This window comes from Garra rufa, chromosome 13, assembly GCF_049309525.1.
Source record: "Garra rufa chromosome 13, GarRuf1.0, whole genome shotgun sequence".
Classification (NCBI taxonomy): Eukaryota; Metazoa; Chordata; class Actinopteri; order Cypriniformes; family Cyprinidae; genus Garra; species Garra rufa.
This window is the reverse complement of record NC_133373.1, coordinates 43,346,127-43,366,939: the sequence shown is the minus strand read 5'-3', so window position 1 is coordinate 43,366,939 and position 20,813 is coordinate 43,346,127. Positions and strand designations below refer to the sequence as shown.

The 20,813-nt window shown below is 33.7% G+C and overlaps 2 protein-coding genes across 3 annotated transcripts; one reads left to right on the top strand and one right to left on the bottom strand.

The window, feature by feature from the left end:
• Positions 1-1,304: 1,304 nt before the first annotated feature.
• On the top strand, positions 1,305-11,078 carry rmdn3 (regulator of microtubule dynamics 3). 2 transcript variants are annotated; one of them, XM_073853233.1, is made up of 12 exons: positions 1,305-1,683; positions 1,771-1,939; positions 4,218-4,358; positions 4,438-4,750; positions 6,271-6,373; positions 6,549-6,609; positions 6,695-6,770; positions 6,850-6,927; positions 8,619-8,717; positions 8,802-8,855; positions 10,500-10,580; positions 10,657-11,078. In XM_073853233.1, exons 1-12 carry the CDS (start codon positions 1,527-1,529, stop codon positions 10,741-10,743), a joined length of 1,419 nt encoding a protein of 472 aa, XP_073709334.1. In that variant the 5' UTR covers positions 1,305-1,526; the 3' UTR covers positions 10,744-11,078. The 2 variants fall into 2 exon arrangements, with proteins under 2 accessions (XP_073709334.1, XP_073709333.1); XM_073853232.1 differs by having other exon boundaries at positions 1,768-1,939.
• A 57-nt stretch (positions 11,079-11,135) lies between these two features.
• On the bottom strand, positions 11,136-19,692 carry rad51 (RAD51 recombinase). Its single transcript, XM_073816677.1, has 10 exons — positions 19,619-19,692; positions 17,725-17,819; positions 17,512-17,649; positions 17,313-17,430; positions 17,132-17,223; positions 13,601-13,695; positions 13,395-13,508; positions 13,182-13,311; positions 11,705-11,826; positions 11,136-11,613 (listed from the first exon to the last, which is right to left on the bottom strand). The coding sequence occupies exons 2-10, from the start codon at positions 17,812-17,814 to the stop codon at positions 11,490-11,492; spliced, it is 1,023 nt and encodes a 340-aa protein (XP_073672778.1). The 5' UTR covers positions 17,815-17,819; positions 19,619-19,692; the 3' UTR covers positions 11,136-11,489.
• Positions 19,693-20,813: the final 1,121 nt, after the last annotated feature.

Below are 20,813 nucleotides of genomic sequence, written 5' to 3'. Positions count from 1 at the left end.
TCAGATTTTCAAATAGTTGATGCCAAATACTGTCCTATCCTAGGACATCAATGGAAAGCTTATTTATTGTTTATAAATTTTGTTTAAAATATAATTTATGATTTATGCATTAATTTATTCTCTTTTGTGGTCCAGGGTCACTTATGTAAGTGCCCGAGAGGTACAACAGTTTTCAATGTGTTTTTAAAGACCATTCTTTTACATTGCTCACTTCTGATATAAATAAAACTAAATAAATGTGGTTTTAATTGTTTGATTATAATAATAATTATTTATTATATTTATTTAGTATTTTTAGTGTTTAAATTAGTGCTGGGCAATGATTAATCGTAATTAATCGTATCTAAAATAAAAGTTTTTTTTAAATAAAATAAATGTGTGCATTGTGTATACTTTCTGTGTATATATAAAGACACAAATGTACAGTATATATTTTGAAAATATTTACATGTATATATTTATATTCATATATTTTATATTATATATAAATATATACATGCATATTTAATGATTTAATGCGATTAATCACATCCAAAATAAATTTTTGTACACATCATATATGTGTGTAGTGTGTATATTATTATTATATATATATATAAACACACAGGCATGTATATATTTAAGAAAAAAATTTTATGTTTGCATATTAAATATATTTATATACAACAAATGATATGAATATAAATATATACATGCAAAAATATTTTCAAAGTATATACTGTATGTCTTTATATATGCACACACAAAAATATACACAATACACACATTTATTTTATAAACAAAAACGTTTATTTTGAATATGATAAAGCACTAATTTAAATACTAAAAATGCTAAATTAATATACTCAATTATTATTATTAAACAATTAAATTCCATTTTTATTTAGTTTGATTTATATCAGAACTGAGCAAATACTGCATCTATGTGTCTTTATATATGGTACATAATAAATATTAACAGTACACACATATATTATGTACACAAAACTTTTATTTTGGATGCGATTGCCGATTAATCCTTGCTCAGCGCTAGTTTTAAACTAGGTTTTTAAGGATTTCTCCATCTTGGACAACTTATTTTTCAGTGACAAAAAATATGAATTATTTTGTAATCCCCCTATTTTTCCATTTTGTTTTACGGTTTATTATTATTTTTTTTTAATTCACAGATTTGTTTTGTATTTATTTTTTCTTCATTTTCTGTTTTCGTGTATACGGTATAATGATATTTAATGCACTCCTCCAGTCCGGCAGGGAGCGCTAATGCACACCCACACACAGACACACGCACTTTCACACACAAACCCTCATGACATCAGCTGTCAAACGGCGTGAGTTTCATGCGATTCAGATATTTAGTCATTAATTAATCATCGAGAGTGAGAGAAAGAGCCGGAGCTGTGTTTACATCCCTACATCACGAGAAGAAGACTAAAGTGACGGCGAGATAGATCGGTGCGAGAGAAACGCAGATGTAACGTTACTGATAGCGAAGGATTCAAGGGGTTTTTTACGGGTGGTGAACGATGAGTTGGCTCGGTAGGAACGCACTGATCGGTCTTGGTGTAAGTGTGACGATCAGCACCGGCCTGATCGCATTTTTGATCATTAAAGAAGCTCTCAGAAGGAGAACCCGCCGCCTGCTGCTGCACAACACGAGCTCTGCGTTACAAAATGAAACTGGTATGAACCAAAACACATAATGTACATATTTTTTTTACGAGATACGTGTTTATGACACTGGTGTGTGTGTGTGTGTGTTTTCAGTAGACTCCGCGGCTCTTTCCGCAGCGGTGAGTAGTTTGTCTCCTGAGCAGCATGTGGAACTGAGGAAGACTCTGGATGATGTGATGAAGAGCGTGTCTAGTTTGAGGAACGAGATCGCAGAGCTGCGGGAAGGTCTGAGGGACATCAGCACCACCATCGCTGAAGATGTCAAGTGGGTGAACACTTTTCTTTCTTTAACTCAGAATATGTAAACAAACCTGGGTGTCCATAGCAACCTGGAGTTATCAGAAACAGAAATGATTAATACGTTTACATTTTAAGTTAAGAATGATGATTTACTTACCCTAATGTCATCCAAGATGTTCATGTCTTTCTTTCTTCAGTCGCAAAGAAATTATGAGGAAAACATTGCAGGATTTTTCTCCATATAGTGGACTTCAATGGGGATTAGCGGGTTGAATGTCCAAATTGCAGTTTCAATGCAGCTTCAAAGGGCTCTACACGATCCCAGCCGAGGAATAAGAGTCTTATTTAGCGTAACAATCGGTTGTTGTCTAAGAAAAATACAAAATGATATACTTTATAACCACAAATGCTCATCTTGTACTAGTTTGACTACAAAATGCATGTTATTTTTTATTTAGTGCTGATTTTAAATAAGGTATTTCACATAAAAGATGTTTACATATAGTCCACAAGAGAAAATAATAGTTGAATTTATAAAAATTATTACGTTTGATACATATGCTTGATTCTTAATACTGTGTTGTTACCTGAATGATCCACAACTGTTTAGTGATAGTTGTTCATGTGTCTCTTGTTTGTCCTGAACAGTTAAACTGTCTGCTGTTCTTCAGAAAAATCTTTCAGATCCCACAAAGTCTTTGGTTTTTCAGCATTTTTGTGCATTTGAACCCTTTCCAACAATGACTGTATGAGTTTGAGATCCATCTTTTCACACTGAGGACAACTGAGACTCATATGCAACTATTACAGAAGGTTCAGACACTCACTGATGCTTCAGAAGGAAACACAATGCATTAAGAGCCAGGGGTGAAAACTTTTTGAATTTGAAGATCAGGGTAAATTTTACTTTTGTCTTCTGGGAAACATGTAAGTATCTTCTATAGCTTCTGAAGGGCAGCACTAAATGAAAAAAAAAAAGAAGATATTTTGGCAAAATAAGAAAAATGTACACAATTATATTCTGTTCGAAAGTTTTCACCCCCCAGCTCTTAATGCATTGTTTTTGCTTCTGGAGCATCAGTGAGCATTTGAACCTTCTGTAATAGTTGCGTATGATTCCCTTACGGTGTGTTCACACGGGGCGCAAGCGTCAACGCTTAACGGAAGGCGTGGCTGACGTTTATGGTCATAGCAGCGTCAGCCAATGAAATGCTGCTCTTGAACAGGATGAACGTGATTGGCTGCCGCCTGGCCACTGTATTTGCATAGAGCGATCTGATTGGCTCACGCGGCGCTTCACTGGCGTTGCTCGCGGCAGAAGTTGAAAATTTCTCAACTTCTGCCGCGAGCAACGCGAGTGAAGCGCCGCCGACGGATCCACAATTCCTTTCGGCAAAGCTTGACGTCACCCATTCAAAGTCAATGGGAAGCGTTGACGGTTGCGCCCCGTGTGAACAGGGGGTTAGTTGTTCTCAGTGTGAAAAGATGGACCTCAAAATCATACAGTCATTGCTGGAAAGGGTTTAAATACACAAAAATGCTGAAAAACCAAAGAATTTGTGGGACTTGAAGGATTTTTCTGAGGAACAGCAGGTAGTTTAACTGTTGAGGACAAACAAGCTGTGGATCATTCAAGTAACAACACAGTATTAGGAATCAAAGGGATGTAAACCTTTGAATGGGTTCATTTTTATAAATTCAGCTATTATATTCTCTTGTGAACTATATGTTAACGTCTTATATGTGGAATATCTTATTCAGGTCAGTACTAAATAAAAAATAACATGCATTTTGTATGATCCCTCTTATTTAGGTAAAGTATTTAACATTTTGCAGATTCTGCAAGGTGTATGTAAACTTTTGACCTCAACTGTCTTAAACAACCCAGTGTTTACTGGTAAAACAACAATGTTGGATGATTTTGAAGTTGGAGGAGAAAATGAGATGTGACTTTTCCAACAAGATTACCCAAAAGCGCATCGTAAAGCTAGTGCAAGATAAGAATTTGTGGTTATGAAGTATATAAATTTGTAGTTTTCTTAGAAAATGATCATTTTGCTAGATAAGACACGTATTCCTTGGCTGGGATTGTGTAGAGCCCTTTGAAGCTGCAATTTGGACCTTCAACCCATTGCTCTCTATTGATTATTAAAGTTCACTATATGGAGAAAAATCCTGGAATGTTTTCCTCAAAAACCTTAAATTCTTTGAAGAAAGAAAGACATGAACATCTCGGATGACATATGGAATAAGGTTCTTATCTAGCAAAACGATCTCTTTGTCATCTCGTCTCATCTTTCCAGGAAGACTGTGGAGGAGAGTCAGAGATCGCGACGTCGGCGGGCACTCATGCCAAGGGAACGCTCTGAATCCATGAGCTCCAGTTCCATTTATTTCACCGCCAGTGCCGGAGTCGCAAGTCACTGTGACGACAGCGAAGTCGGGTATGTCAGCGTCATTGTCACCAGACTGTCGTTTAGCTTTTGAGGTTGTGTTTGTTTCAGCATTTGAGCTTTTCCACAGATACTCCACGGCCTATTCCAATGCCGAGTCTGACTACACGGATAGAGAGACGGATCGCGAGACGGATAAAGACGATGAGGAAGACGGGAGAGACTCAGATGAGGAGGAGAGCTGCGCCACGGTGCTCACACTGAGACAGGATGATTCACAGGTCGAGGAAGAGGATGATGATGCCAGCCTGATGGTGGACTCTTTAACAGACATTCCCAGCCCTGAACTTGCCCTCCTGCTCACCCAGTGTGATCTGCTGCATGCAGGGGACTCTGGGAAAAAAGCAGAGGGCTTTCAGCTGCTGATGGAGAACAGACCACTGGTGAGATATTTAATGATAACTGAAGAGATATGCTATCAGTCAAAAGTTTTTGAACAGCAAGATATTTAAATGTTTTTTAAAGAAGTCTCTTCTACTCACCAAGCCTGCATTTATTTGATCCAAAGTACAGCAAAAACAGTAGAACATTTTAAATATTTTTACTATGTAAAATAACTGTGTTCTATTTGAATATATTTTAAAATGTCATTTATTTCTGTGACCAAAGCTTTTTTTTAATTATTATCAATATTTAAAACAGTTGAATAAATTTGTTTTCAGGTTTCTTTGATTAATAGAAAGATCCAAAGATCAGCATTTATCTGAAATAAACAGCTTTTGTAACATTATACACGATCCCATACAAAACTAGAGTCCATATTACAAATTAATTATAGAAATTAATACTTGTATTTAGCATGGATGTTTTAAATTGATCAAAAGTGATGATAAAGACATTTATAATGTTACAAAAGATTTCTATTTCAGATAAATGTTGTTCTTTTGAACTTTCTATTCATCAAAGAAACCTGAAAAAAATTCTACTCAGCTGTTTTCAACCTAATAATAATAATAAATGTGTTTTTGAGCAGCAAATCTGAATATTAGAATGATTTCTGAAGGATCATGTGACTGGAGTAATGATGCTAAAAATCAGCTTTGAAATCACAGGAATAAGTTTTATTCTAAAATATATTCAAATAGAAACAATATTTTATATTGTAAAACTATTTGACATTTTTACCGTTTTTGCTGTACTTTGGATCAAATAAAAGCAGGCTTGGTGAGCAAAAGAGACTTATTTAAAAAATATTAAAAATCTTTTGACTGGTAGTGTATATGAACAAATATTTCAAATTGCCAATTTCTGACACAATATTAAATATAAGTGCATTACTGTTTACAAACATTTAGTGGGAAATAATTTTAGAAATGACTGTTTAGGGCGGGTCAGTAATTTTAAAAAACTTATTTAGATTGAACTGAACAAAAGTGACACTAAACACATTTATATATTTTATATATATATATATTTAAATGTATTCTATTTCTGAAGTATCCTGTGACACTAAAGACTGGAGTAATGATGCTGAAAATTTAGCTTTGCGTCACAGAAATAAATGACATTTTAGAATATATTTAAGTAGAAAACAGGTATTTTAAATTTTAAAAATATTTCACAATATTACTGTTTACTGTCCTGCAAGAGACAACCCAAACATTTGAATCATTTTATATAAATTATAAATATCCAAACATTATGTACTTACTATTTACATATTTACTTTTTATTTAGTATTGAATTCATAAATGTATAATTAAAAACATTAAACTTTAAAACACTTAAAATGTATATAAATAAATAAAAATTTCCAAGCAAGTGGCTTATATTTTACAAAAGTCACACTTTGCAAACTAAATATTTCACACAGTTTTAAAATGACAAAACAATGCATATATCATTAAATATGAAGTCAAATGATATCAAATGATACCGCATTTCTTTGTGTATGTGTGGTCAGTATGCTGATAACGTGGAGTTTATGTGGCGACTGGCTCGTGCCTACAGCGATATGTGTGAGACGGCGGACAACAGAGAAGAAAAGAAAAACTACGCAGAGCAAGGTGAGGAAATATTACATTAGTTCCCTATTAAGTGCACTACACTTCCTAACATCATGCTTTGTGAGGAAAAACACAGCAAATGCATAGGAAACATTCCCTTTGGAGCATCACACCCTTGTGACGCAGCTTATAATGTACTGTATCTGCAGTAACCTTTGATCTTTTGACATTAAAGGTCATTATGAGGCAGAGGCAGCGCTGACGAGGAATGGGCTGAACGCTGATTGTCACAAGTGGTATGAAAACACCGTACACATTTTAACCTCTACTGTGTGAGATGAGTTTTAATGTCTGTAATTGATAACATATCTGCACTCTCAGGTTTGCCATACTTGCACGCTTGTCTTCACAGTACGAGAGCATTCACGGAAAACTGAAAAGCGGTCGTGTACTGAAGGTGAGCCTATGAGGCATCACAAGTGTCTTCTTTAATGAGTGGTGTGTTTAATGACAGTTTGTTCTGGATGTTCTGACAGGAGCATTTGGATCGAGCTTTGGCTCTACGTGACGATGATCCCATCTGTTTCTATCTGCTGGGCCGCTGGTGTTTAGAGGTCAGAACAGACTGCTAAAACGAAGCCAACAGTCTGTAATAATTCATAGTGCTTGCTAATCCAACTTTGACAACAACCCAGTAGGATATTTCCATTGGCTTCTGGATTATTGCTGAAAAATAAGCTCTGTGACCAACAAACGTTTATAATTCTTACATGTTTTATTCACACAACTTTTAGGATTTCCGAAGCCCAAATCAAACAATCAAGTCAACTGATTTTTATTTGTTTTAAAGCAGCTATATAGAAAACCATGTTAATGGTTTTAGTATCTAAATATCTCCTTGCCTTATTGTAGCATTTAAGAGATTAATGCTAGGTGATAATATAGTTTTTACATCGATGTGACAATATAAACAACCAAACAGCTGAGATTTGTCAACATTTTGGATTGCTGATATATCCAACTTTATAGTGTGTTGTGCAATAATAATTATATTTTGCAACAATATAAATAATAACAATGCCAATTTTTGCTGTATAGCATATTGTATATATGCAGGTAAAGTTGGATGTACTTATAAATCCAATTTTAAATGTACTCTGGTTGATCATATATTTTAAACTACTATAGACAATCAAGAGTGTACTATATGTGGATAAATGTGGACATATAGAAGTTGTTCACTACCAGGCAAAAGTTTTTGAACATTAAGATTTGTAATGTTTTTTAAAGAAGTAAAAAAAAAAAAAAAAAAAAAAAAATTATATATATATAGATAGATAGATAGATAGATATAGTTCAGAAAAACAACATTTATCTGAAATAGAAATCTTTTGTAACATTATAAATGTCACTTTTGATCATTTTAAAGGATCCTTGCATCTCTCTATTCATCAATCCTGAAAAAAAAAATGTACTCAACTTTTTAAATAATGGTAATAATAATAATAAAAAAAGTTTCTTGAACAGCAAATGATTTTTAAAGGATCATGTGACACTGAAGACTGGAATAATGATGCTAAAAATTCAGCTTTGAAATCACAGGAATAAACTACATTTTAAAATATATTCAAATAGAAAGCAGTTATTTTAAATAGTAAAAATATTTCAGTTTTTGCATCAAATAAATGCATCAATTTTGCATCACCTGCTTGGTGAGCAGAAGAGACTTGTTTAAAAAAAACATAAAAGATTTTAGTGTTCAAAAACTTTTGACTGATCATCATTATTCATTATATGATGAGATTGATGATTAAGAAACCTGTAAGATTTTTTCAATTTATAACAATTTGATGAAGTGACATGCATAATTGCTAACTACTACAGTCAGCAGAAATAAAACAAAAAGTTGGGCTATAATGAACTTCACCACAGTAACACAACGTCATAAACATCATCTGCCAAAACTCTCAATCTGTATTAAAAATGTCCAAGTTGGAAAGATTGAGTTAAAGCAGTTTCCAACAGCACTATTACAGACTAAATGAGGCTGTGAAAGCAACAAGTGAGTAGATGAGTTTACCTGTTCAGTGTGATATTTAATGTCACCAACAAACTCCACCTTTTTCAAAACATGTAACAAAAAAAAGATAAATCACAAGTAAGTATTACTGATGTATTTTATGTTGTAGAATAAAACAAGAAAATACCTTGAGTTTGTGTTAAGCACAGAAAAACACATAAAAAAGTAACAAATGTTAACCACATAATGCACATAATAATACACATAATTGTATGTGTGCTGTAGGTGAGCTCTCTGGGTTGGTTAGAAAGGAAAACTGCAGCCACGATTTATGAAAGTCCTCCCACATCCTCACTGAATGAAGCTCTAGAGAACTTCCTCAAGGTATTTGTGAGTCTTACAAACAGGTTTAACAACTAAGAAAATCTTTAACTACATGCTAATGTTTCTCATTTGTTTGATCTCTAGGCGGAGGAGTTAAACCCAGGCTTCTCCAAAACAGTTCGGCTTTATATCGCAAAGGTAATGGGTTAATAAGAATATAATTCAGGATGTGTCATTTTGTTAAGCCAAGACACTACAGGTGTGGTGAATAGGATAATTTGATTAACTAATAGCTATCACCACAATTCCTCCATTTCAGTACATTAAGAAAATTGTTTTATCCATTAGAGTGTTTTCACGACACTGAATGTAAACGATTGGCACTGAAGCGAACAAAACTTGCATATTTTGCTAAATATTGCTGCTGAAAATGGTCAGTTATTGTCATGTTTTGGACTGTACTAATCTGTCAGATCATGAAAAACATTTTAAGTACTTTAGACTGAATAGACTAAATCAAGGAGAAAAGTGCAAAAGACTGTTTGAGGAATAAAAAGCATTTGTGGTTGGCCAAACTGAACCAGGATTTCCAGGGCAAGAATCTTAACAACATTCATGTTTGTTCTTATCATTTCTGGTCAGGTAGGTGAAATATTAGGCTAATATCTTAATTAATACTGCTTGTATGTATCTTTACCACCTATAACTTTAGTTAGTCAAAATATTGCACCCTTTCCTGCTAACTAAGTCGTTCTCTATATAATTTAGCAGCTTTCACATGGTTTTTACGTGGTTTAGACAGCATAAATTAGCTGAACAGCATATTCAGTAGTAAAATAAACCATACAGTCAATACTGTTACATCTGAGTATCGCCAATATGGCCGCATATCTGAGTAACTGACCAAATCGTGAGGTAAATGCAAACCCTCTATTAATTACCAGCGCGTTCATAATTAAGACAATACATTAAAATAATATAGTAAGACACACTAATTTGTGAAATCAAGAGGTCCAACGAGCCGTTTTGTACAGCTAAAAACAGCTGGACGTGGATGAGACTGGAAGCCAACCCATAAAATTTACAAATGGCCACGTCCACTCTATGTAAAAAATAAAGTGCTTATTAAACATTTTTCGGGAAACATCAAGTTTCAATATGAAAATTATGCATTACCTAATAAATCTGCACTTATTCAGTTAGATTCCCAGAATAAAAATCCAAACATTGGATAAAGTCAGGTTCAAATTGAAGTCAAATTCAAGTTTTTTTTTTACAGAGATATTGTTAATGTATTTTTTATCACATCGTAAATCAGAAAATGCTGTTTAGAGCCAGAATAAATTAGATTTTAATCATTTTTTTAGAATTAAATGTGACTAAGATAAAGCGAATGATACGTAAACAAACAGATATGCATAAAACAAAAGCTTAAAGCACCTAAGTGCTATTAAAGCAGAGATTTCTGACTCATTTTGACAAAAATGGTAAGTTTTTACCTTGAAATATCAGTTTCGGTATCATTACTGAGGAAAATAGCTTCTGTTTCCCAAATAAAAGGTCTGTTCTGGAAGCTGTAAGTTCGGCGAGTGGATACGAAATTCCGTGAAAAGGGCGGATTGCTTTACGGCAGCAACAAATGCGCACATACAGCTGTGATATTTACGACAGCGAATTTCACTCTTTTAACTGTAGGGGGCTCTATAGTCGCAAAAATACACAAAACAATGCTTTTTGCCTGCAGTATCTTGCCTTAAAGGATCAGTTCACACAAAAATAACGATCTTGCTTTTTTAAAAACGTCTTATTGGAAAACGATGCATTTCATATTCCTGTTTACAGTGTCACAAGGAGCTCGGAAACATGTCAGAAGCCAGAAATTGGGTCCAATTAGCACTGAGCACACCGGCTGGAGCAAATGAGGTGAATTTGTGCTCTTTGTAGTTTCACTTATACTGATTTTGTTTTGTGTGTTGGATTAATTGTTTTGTTTCTTTAGGATTCCGACAGCGCTGCGTTACAGGAGGAGCTGAAGGCTTTGATTGACAGGCCAACTAACCTGTCAATAAGCAGCATTAATAATTAGGGTGGGATCTAATGAAAAGTCATCTGTTTTTACATTTCATCTGATATGTGCTCTATTTATTTAATGTTGTTCGCAAAGGATGTGCATTACTAAAGTATACGTTCAGTAATCTGAAAAAAATCTAAATATTATATATTAATATTGTTTGCTACTGTTCACATATCTCCTTCACAAAACACTGCATTTCATTCCTTACAAAATATGAAGGTAACTCAGATCATTCCTGTTTTTTTTTTTTAAATATTTAAACTGTGAAATTAAGCATTTAATTGAATGATCTTGATTTTGTTTTGACATGAAGTGAATTCCTGAAACATGACAATAAAATGGCACAATTATCTCAGTATTTTGTATTTTTTTTTTTTTTCATTTTAATGGTTTAAATGCTGGTATTATATACAAACACATGCAAAAATGCACTTTTATTTGTTTAACAGATAAAACACTTTAATTTTGAGTAGTTTATGTACAAGGAAAAGGTTCCGTCCAGACAAAACAAACAAATATAACAGAAAATGTAAATAACAAATAGTATAGAGGAAGTTGACATCACAGTAAAGAGCAAATAATTACACCAGCTCAGATCCATCAATCCACAAATATGTAAATAAACCATGAATTCCACTCTAAAGGGTTCGTTCACTTTCCAAAATCTTTTCGAATAATTCCACTAAACAATATGTGCCCACATTTAAATCATTTACAGGAGTCTTTTCTCCGGCTGATGGTCTCACACAGGTTTTATTTCAGTCTTTAGCATCACCCACTCCATCAGCATTAATGGCAAACATGGCCTCCGCCTCAGGCAAACATGGAGAGTCGTAGATTTTGCATATCCGCGTCTCTCCTCGACCCTTTCGCAGGTATAATCTACAACAGACAAAGAGTTCAGACATTATTAATCTATAAGATATGTGAGCATAAACTTACATTACAATCGTCATCTATTGCTGAGTTTTACCGTGTAGTTGAGGCATGTGCTAGAATATTTCCTCCAATCGGCTTCTTGGGATCTGCTGAAAACATGGCCGCTCCGTCCACCTGTGCTACCACCTGGTTAGTGATGACGACGGCCACACCGAACTGCAAACCAGATTTATAAAACAAGACATATTTCCATGTGCTTTGTACAACAGAGATGCTTAAAAAAAAAAAAAAAAAAAGGTTTACAGTAACAAACAGGAAAATAACGGAAAATAATGTTAAACAGAAAAAAGGAAAATAAGAATTATTTATGTTAATGTTCCAAAAATTTAATCATTTTGAAATAAATTAAATTTCAGCTGTTTCTTTTAGCTATTTGCCAAAGCAACATTTCAGATTATTTTTTTTACTTTAACTTGATGTACTAAAATAACTAAAGCAAAAATTTATTAAAAACTTTACAGACAAAACTACTACTATCTATCTATATCCCTAACTAATAAATTAATTGAAAACACAATTAAAAATAGATAATTATTCATATTGGGAAACAGCAATATGTAGAGAAATGTATATAAAAATATGAAAATGGTAAAAAAAAATGAATAATTGTAAAATAAAATTGTAAAATTAAAATGAAAAATATAAGAATAAATGCTAACTAAAAATATGAATAAAAATTATTACAGTATCTCAATGACTATAAAATACAAAAATAAAAGACAATTAAAAATGAATATTTTTTATTAATAATTTTTTAAATGTTGGGAAACAGCAATATGAAATATGTAGAGAAATGTATATAAAAATATAAAAAACAAAAACAAATAAAATAATAAAATTGTAAAAATAAAGTGAAAAATGTAATAAAAGCTAACTAAAAATATGAATAAAAACTATTACAGCATCTCAATGACTCTCTATAAAATACATAAAAATAAAATATAACTAAAAATTATTATTTTTTTAATTAATATTTTATGTTGGGAAACGGCAATATTTAGAGAAATTTATAAATAAAGTATTGGGGGAAATTTAGAAATATGTTTAAAAAGTATTATTTTTCAAAAAGTAGTTCAATGTAAGGGGAAAAACTACTTTTCAAATTACCAAACAGACAAAAACTTTTTTTTTCATATATATAAAAATAAAATATGACCCTGTACCAAAAAAAAAAAAAAAAAAAAACAGTACAGGGTATATTTGTAGCAATAGCCAAAAATACATTGTACAGGTCAAAATGATCTATTTTTCTTTAATGCCTAAATTTCTGTAAATTTATCAAAACTTATTTTTTGATTAGTAATATGCATTACTAAGAACTTCATTTGGACAACTTTAAAGGCAATTTTCTCAATATTTTGATTTTTTTGCACCCTCAGATTCCTGATTTTCCAATGGAATTTTTCACACACCAATGGAAAGCTTGTTTATGTATTTTTATAAAGTAGAAAATTGCATTTTTAATCAATTTGCCATTGGATAGTTCACACATGGGATCAGTCAAACTTTACCTCATCAGCGAGACGGAGCAGCATGCGTAGAAACCGCCCCAGATGCCCCTGACGGGCAGACAGCTCTCCTCGCCCAGAGTAATCTGTCCTGTAGAGTGCAGTAGCGCTGTCCACTATCAGCAGAGCGTATCTGGACAGAAATTGAGGATAGTTCAACACACGGAGCTAATGAAGACAGTCTGGAGTCAGTTTCTGGCTGGATGTGTGTGTTACCTGGACTCAGTCATCATAGCAGAGGCCTGATACAGCAGCTGTGTTTGATGGTCTGTGTTGAAGGCTCTAGCATACGCCACATTATCCAGCACATCACTGCCCACCAGCCCATACCTGACACAGCAAACACAACCACACAATAAGAAACCACCCATTCATTCATTCATTTCTGGTGTTAAGCAAAGTGTTTCTAGAGCTATTCTGACCTCTCGGCTACAGCCAGTAGCCTCTCTGGACGAAAGGTTCCTTCTGTGTCAATGTACATGGCTTTTCCTTCACCACCGCCCTGATCTATGGGCAGCTGAAACGCAAAGTTCATATTTAAACCCTGGAAAGCCTGACATTAAATAACAGTTAGATGTATATATTATACATACATACGTACTGTTCAAAAGATTTTTTAGTTTAGTTTAAAGTCTCTTATGCTCATCAAATATTCCATTTATTTGATCAAAACATTCAGGAAAAAATTAATATTATAAAATATAGCAAATTAAAGTTTCTATTTGAATATACTTTCAAATATGGGACCCTGGACCACAAAACCAGTCTTAAGTCGCTGGGGTATATTTGTAGCAATAGCCAAAAATACATTGCATGGGTCAAAATGATAGATTTTTCTTTTATGCCAAAAATCATTAGGAAATTAAGCAAAGATCATGTTTCATGAAGATTTTTAGAAAATTCCTACTGTAAATATATCAAAATGTAATTTTTGATTAGTAATATGCATTGTTAAGAACTTAATTTGGACAACTTTAAAGGTGATTTTCTCAGTATTTAGATTTTTTTTGCACCCTCAGATTCCAGATTTTCAAATAGATCAATAGAAAGCTTATTTATTGAGCTTTCATATAACGTATACATCTCAGTTTTGTAAAATTTAACCTTATGACTGGTTTTGTGGTCCAGGGTCACATATTTTATTTCTGTGATTTGAAGCTGAATGTTTCAGCATCATTACTCCAGTATTTAGTGTCACATGATCCTTCAAAAATCATTCCAATATGCTGATTTTTTTTTATCAATGTTGAAAACCCTAGAAAGCTTAATATTTTTTGAAATCTGTAGTATTTTTTCAAGATTCTCTGATAAAATAATTGCATTTATTCTAAATATAAATCTTTTCTAACAATATAAGTCTTTCCTATTAGTTTTTATAAATGTATACATTTTTATAAAAATAACATCCTTGCTGAATAAAAGTATTTTATTCAATTTACTGACCCCAAACGTTAAACAGTACTGTATATTGTTACAAAATATTTCTAATTTTATATAAATGCTGTTCTTTTATTCATCAAAAATCCTGAAAAAGTATCACAGGTTCCAAAAAAAACATTAAACAGCACAACAGTTTCAAAACTGATAATACATCAGCATATTACGCGTTTCACACATACTCCGTCTGCAGTGCGTATGTGCTGCATTTTTTTTTCCGCACCCATGTTAACAGATTAGAGCGTTCACACTGCACGCGGTTGCTGTCCGGCAGTGCGTTCCAGAAGCGGTGCGTTTGCAGCAGTCCAGCGATCGTTTCCGCACCGAGTCTATTTTTTGCTGTGCTGCAGCGCTGAATTAAAGGTTGTATCAGCGATTTCTAGCCTAAAACATAAAGTGTCAATTTCAGCTGACCTTTCTTCACGATCCGCTCGCTGCCTGCCCCATAAATTGTCTGTGAAAAAACCGCGTCTCTCTGGTCAGCCTAGGGTCCGAGATATGCCAAAAAAACAATCGGCACTACCAACCTTTCCACACAAAAACAAACAGTGTTCCAACCAATCACCATCAGGGGTTTGGTGTTGTGGACTTTCCTACTGGTGCTGGGATGTGAGGGAGGCGGAGCGAAAGTCCACAACACCAAACCCCTGACGCTGATTGGTTGGAACACTGTTTGTTTATCTGTGGAAAGGTTGGTAGTGCCGATTGTTTTTTTTGGCATATCTCGGACCCTAGGCTGACCAGAGAGACGCGTTTTTTTCACAGACAATTTATGGGGCAGGCAGCGAGCGGATCGTGATGAAAGGTCAGCTGAATTTGACACTTTATGTTTTAGGCTAGAAATCGCTGATACAACCAAGTGACAGCGCATTGTTCGCTGTAAAAATGAACATGTATTGACACGGAAATGTGGTGATCACACCATATATGCATATAAATAAATAAAGTCTCCTGTCTTTCAGTCAACACATGGCTTTTTGACTAGGTTTAAATCAAGGAAAAGTGCACTTTTAAATAAACACGGCAACATAATAGATGCACTTGTGGAGGTAGAAAAGTTCTTTAAGGGACTGCGTTTAATAAAGATTTAATGCGAAAGAAAGGCACGAGAGCCGACTGTCCGTGCTCTCATGCCATTCTTTCACATTAAATCTTTATCTGTCTGTGGTAAGTTTTAAATTAAAATATTTGTGATAGCCCAATTTCAGTAAGAAAAGGAAGTTACACCTATGCTGTGTTTAAATGTGTTGCAACTTGCTTGAGCAACTTAATATACAAATCTAGAAGACAAGTGCATGGAATAATACGTTGTTTATATTTATTGAGTTTAAACGTGAATATGTCTATTGCATTACTGTACTGTGATAGAGGATCACAATGCTGAAAAGCACGTTTGAATTTGAAATCAAAATAACAAATTAATGTTGTGTTCGTAGTAAACAGCCGCGGATCAGGAACGGACTGCAAACACGTCCTGTGTGAAAGCAAAATGAGTCCGTGCTGCTTCTGCATCGCATACATAACACACACGGACTGCATACGCACTGCAGATGGAGTATGTGTGAAACAGGCGTTAGAATGATTTTTGAAGGATGGCGTCACACTAAAGACTGGAGTAATGATGCTGAAAATTCAGCTTTGCGTCACAGGAATAAATTATATTCGAAAGTATATTAAAATAAAAAAATGACTATTTTAAATTTTAATAATATTTCACAATATTACTGTTTTTTTTGTATTTTTAATCAAATAACTGCAGCCTTGATGAGCAGAAAAGATGTATTTAAAAAAACATTAGAAATCATACTGATCCCAGACTACTTGCATAAAATACATACAAGTTGTCACTCTATATCTCCCAACAATGTTTTAGTAAGATGATATGCTTAGTCTTATGATGACACAATGTGATGCAACACAATGCAGATTGAGAGATGAACAAATAAACATTCCTCAAAAGCCTGATGATCATATTTGATACATTTTAACATGAGTTTTCTAAAAATATGGATATATGAATGATCAAGTAAAACTAGGGCTGCTTCAGTCTAGTAAATTGTCGACTTGAAATATAACTAACAATATAAAAAGTTATCCGTACATTTATTTTGTAAAAATCTGTACATTTCAGAATTTGTTTTTGAGGTTTCTTATGCTCGCCAAGGCTGCATTTAATCAGTAACGTTGTGAAATATTATTACAATTTAAAAATAACAGTTTTCCAGTTGAGTATGTTTTAACATGAAATTCATTCCTGTGATCAAAGCTGAATTTTTAGCATTACTCCAGTCTTTAGTGTCACATGACCCTTCAGAAATCATTCCAATATGCTGCTCAAGAAACATTTCTTATTATTATCAATGATGAAAATAGTTGTGCTTTCTAACTTATTTGTGGAAACAGTGAAATATTTGAAATAGCAAAGTCTTTTGTGACATAAATGTAGTTACTGTCAATTTTGAGCAGTTTAAAGTGTCCTTGCTGAATAACATTATTCTTTTCAAAGTGCATTTTACCTGGCAGGTGACAGCCAGTGTGTGACAAAGCTGCGTCTTTCCTGTCCGAAACTCGCCGAACATCTCAGTGATGGATCCCGTCTCGATTCCTCCTGCACGACACAGACACAAAAGATTTACTGAGGTGCTTACAGCATATATCACATAACTCTCTGACAGACAGTTCAGTTCAGTGTCGCACCCTGCAGGAGTTTATCAAGCTCTTTGGATCCTGTGGAGATCTGGATGATTTCAGCTCTGCGCTGGTGGAACTCAGTCGCTGTGGTGAAGCCCATGGGAACCATCTTAGCCGCCTCTGTCTGTTTGGTAAAAACAAAGAATTAGAGGTTTGTTCATACTGCTAAAAACAGAACAAGACATGGCAATTTCAAAAGTCTCACCAGGATCTTGTCAGCTTTTGCTTCACTGATTCCTTTGATGTTCAGCAGCTCTTTCTTGGGTGCATATGCTACAGCCTCCACAGTGTGAAAACCACCGTCTTCCAGCTTCTTAATGTCGCTGCTGCTGATGCCACATTGCTGCAGAGAGATTTACAATATTAGCATCATTAAGACATTAATTAAGGGTGTTTATTTCTGCAGCTGCAGTTGTACCTCCAGGCGTGAAACTGGTTGCGGCCCAAAATTTTCTTCCTCCTCGACTTCTGCCTCCACCTCCACCCGGGATGCATTCCTCATAGCCATATTTACTGTTTCATAAGACATGACACATTATTAACTTAATTTGAAATGTTGGTGGAAACCTTTGGTTTGCACTGCTTGCTTACATCCACACTAAACACTTACATTTAGTAAAAACACAAAATTAGGGTTCACAGCACTGAGCTACAGTTGAGGTCAAAAGTATACACCTGGCAGAATCTGCAAAACAATTGCATGATATTTTTTATTTAGTACTGACCTGAATAAGATATTTCACTTAAAAGATGTTTACATATAGTCCATAAGAGAAAATATTGGTTGAACTTATAAAAATGACCCTTTTCAAAAGTTTACATACACTTGATTCTTAATACTGTGCTGTTACCTGAATGATCCACAGCTGTTTTTTTTTGTTTAGTGATAGTTGTTCTTGAGTCCCCTGTTTGTCCTCAACAGTTATATTGTCTGCTGTTCTACAGAAACATCCTTCAGGTCCCACAAATTCTTTGGTTTTTCAGCATTTTTGTGTATTTGAACCCTTTCCAACAATGACTGTATGATTTTGAGATCCATCTTTTCACACGTAGGACAACTGAGGGACTCATATGCAACTATTACAGAAGATTCAGATGTTCACTGATGCTTCAGAAAGAAAAACGATGCATTAAGAGTCAGGGGTGTAAACTTTTGAACAGAATGAAAATGTGCTTTTTATATTTAGTACTGTCCTTCAGAAGCTACGGAAGATACTTACATGTTTCCCAGAAGACAAAATAAGTAAAATTTACCCTGATCTTCAAATTCAAAAGTTTTCACCTCCGGCTTTTAATGCATTGTTTCCTTCTGGAGCATCAGTGAGCGTTTGAACCTTCTGTAATAGATGCATATGAGTCCCTCAGTTGTCCTCAGTGTGAAAAGATGGATCTCAAAATCATACAGTCATTGTTGGAGAGGGTTCAAATAGACAAAAATGCTGAAAAACCAAAGAATTTGTGGGACCAGAAGGATGTTTCTGAAAAACAGCGGGCAGTTTAACTGTTAAGGACAAACAAGGGACTCATGAACAACTATCACTAAACAAAAAGATATTATTTACTCCTGTGGACTATATGTAAACGTCTTCCATGTGAAATATCTTATTCAGGTCAGTACTAAATAAAAAAAACAACAACATATGATCCCTCTTATTTTGCTAAAATAATTAACATTTTGCAGATTCTGCAAGGTGTATTTAAACTTTTGACTTAAATTGTATATACCTAATTATAGTTCAGTGGTTCACACTCAGTTTACCCATTATTGTTTTAATGACTTTTCCAGAGATCTGTATTATTAGATTAGTATTTACAAAAAATAACTGAGCAAAAAACGACATTACAACGTTACATGTCAGGACATGTACCAAGGTATTTTTTGAAACATCAAGGTATATTAATACGGCAACAACCCTTACAATGATGATATTAGATGGTGATACCACAGTATTTGGATATATAGCACAGTTTTGCATGGCATTCCAAAGAATACCGTGTTACTAAAAAAAGTACCATGGTATTACATGGTGTTTTCTAAGAATCAGAAGGACAATCCGCAAACTAGCTAAAAAACAACAATAATTTATCAATAAATTGCCAATAATGTGGGACATTAATGTAATAACCAGTCTGATAATGCATTAGAAAAACCGCAGATCCCACACACAAAAACAAACACATCCTATCGCGCCCTAATCGACACACACAAATAATATAAAGCGTTCAAACATGTTCTAACACTAAAATGCATATAAATACGTCTAATAATTAATGTAGAAGTGCAAGTATTTCAGTAATTAAATGTTTAATACCGTGATTGTTGTTTTGTCACTCAAACGCTAAGCTGCAGCTCCTCAATCTGAACTTTCCCGCGTGCCGCCGTCAGTCCACGTCAACGACGTCATGACGACATCACGTCATCGAGCTTTCATAACGTCAAAAATACGTATATTTATTTATATGTTTGAGAGCCGATTTGTACGGAAATTTAAAATAGTTTCAGCAATTTAAAAATGTTTTTATTTTCTTCCACAACATCAAGCTAGGCTAAGCTAGGCTATGGATTTCACGTTAACGTTACATAATCTTTAAAAGAAAATCGTGTTTTACAATACAGTGTTTCAATAGTGTGTGTAGGTGTAATAAAAACTCATGGAGTTCATAGTGTTATTTTATTCAAAGTTTATGACTAGTTATCAACTTGTACACACACAGGCAATGGAAGCACAACAGAAAGTTAAAGTTGTAGAGCTGTATAGAAATTACTAATATCAGTGAAAGACAAAAAATGTACCCCAACCCATTGTTTTGATAGATAAACTGAGTAAAAATTATAAATAATTATTAACTTTTAGCAACCTTTCTATCATAGTACAGTACAGTAATCATTATTTATTATGTCCTAAAAAAATACATATTCATATGCATAAAACGATATCAAGTGTAAATACAAATGTGACCCTGAACCACAAAATCAGTCATAAGGGTATTTTTTAAAATTGAGATTTATACATCATCTAAATACAAGCTGAAGGAATATTCCATTGATGTATGGTTTATTATTATAGGACAATATTTGAAACAACTATTTGAAAATCTGGAATCTGACTGAGGGTGCAAAAATTCCAAATACTGAGAAAATGGCCTTTAAAGTTGTCCAAATGAAGTTCTTAGCAATGCATATTACTAATCAAAAATTAAGTTTTGATATATTTATGGTGTGAAATTTACTAAATATCTTCAAGGATCACGATCTTTAACTAGTATCCTAATGATTTTTGTCATAAAAGAAAAATTGATCATTGACCATACAAATTATTTTTGGCTATTGCTACAAATATACCCATACTACTTAAGACTGGTTTTGTGTTCCAGGGTCACAAATACATAAGTAGCACTGCATTATAAAATTCAGTTACATACAATTCAGTTATGTAAGAGTCAAAGAAATGTTTAAACACAGTAATGAAAAATAAATCTACATAAAAGTACAGTATTATACGTTGA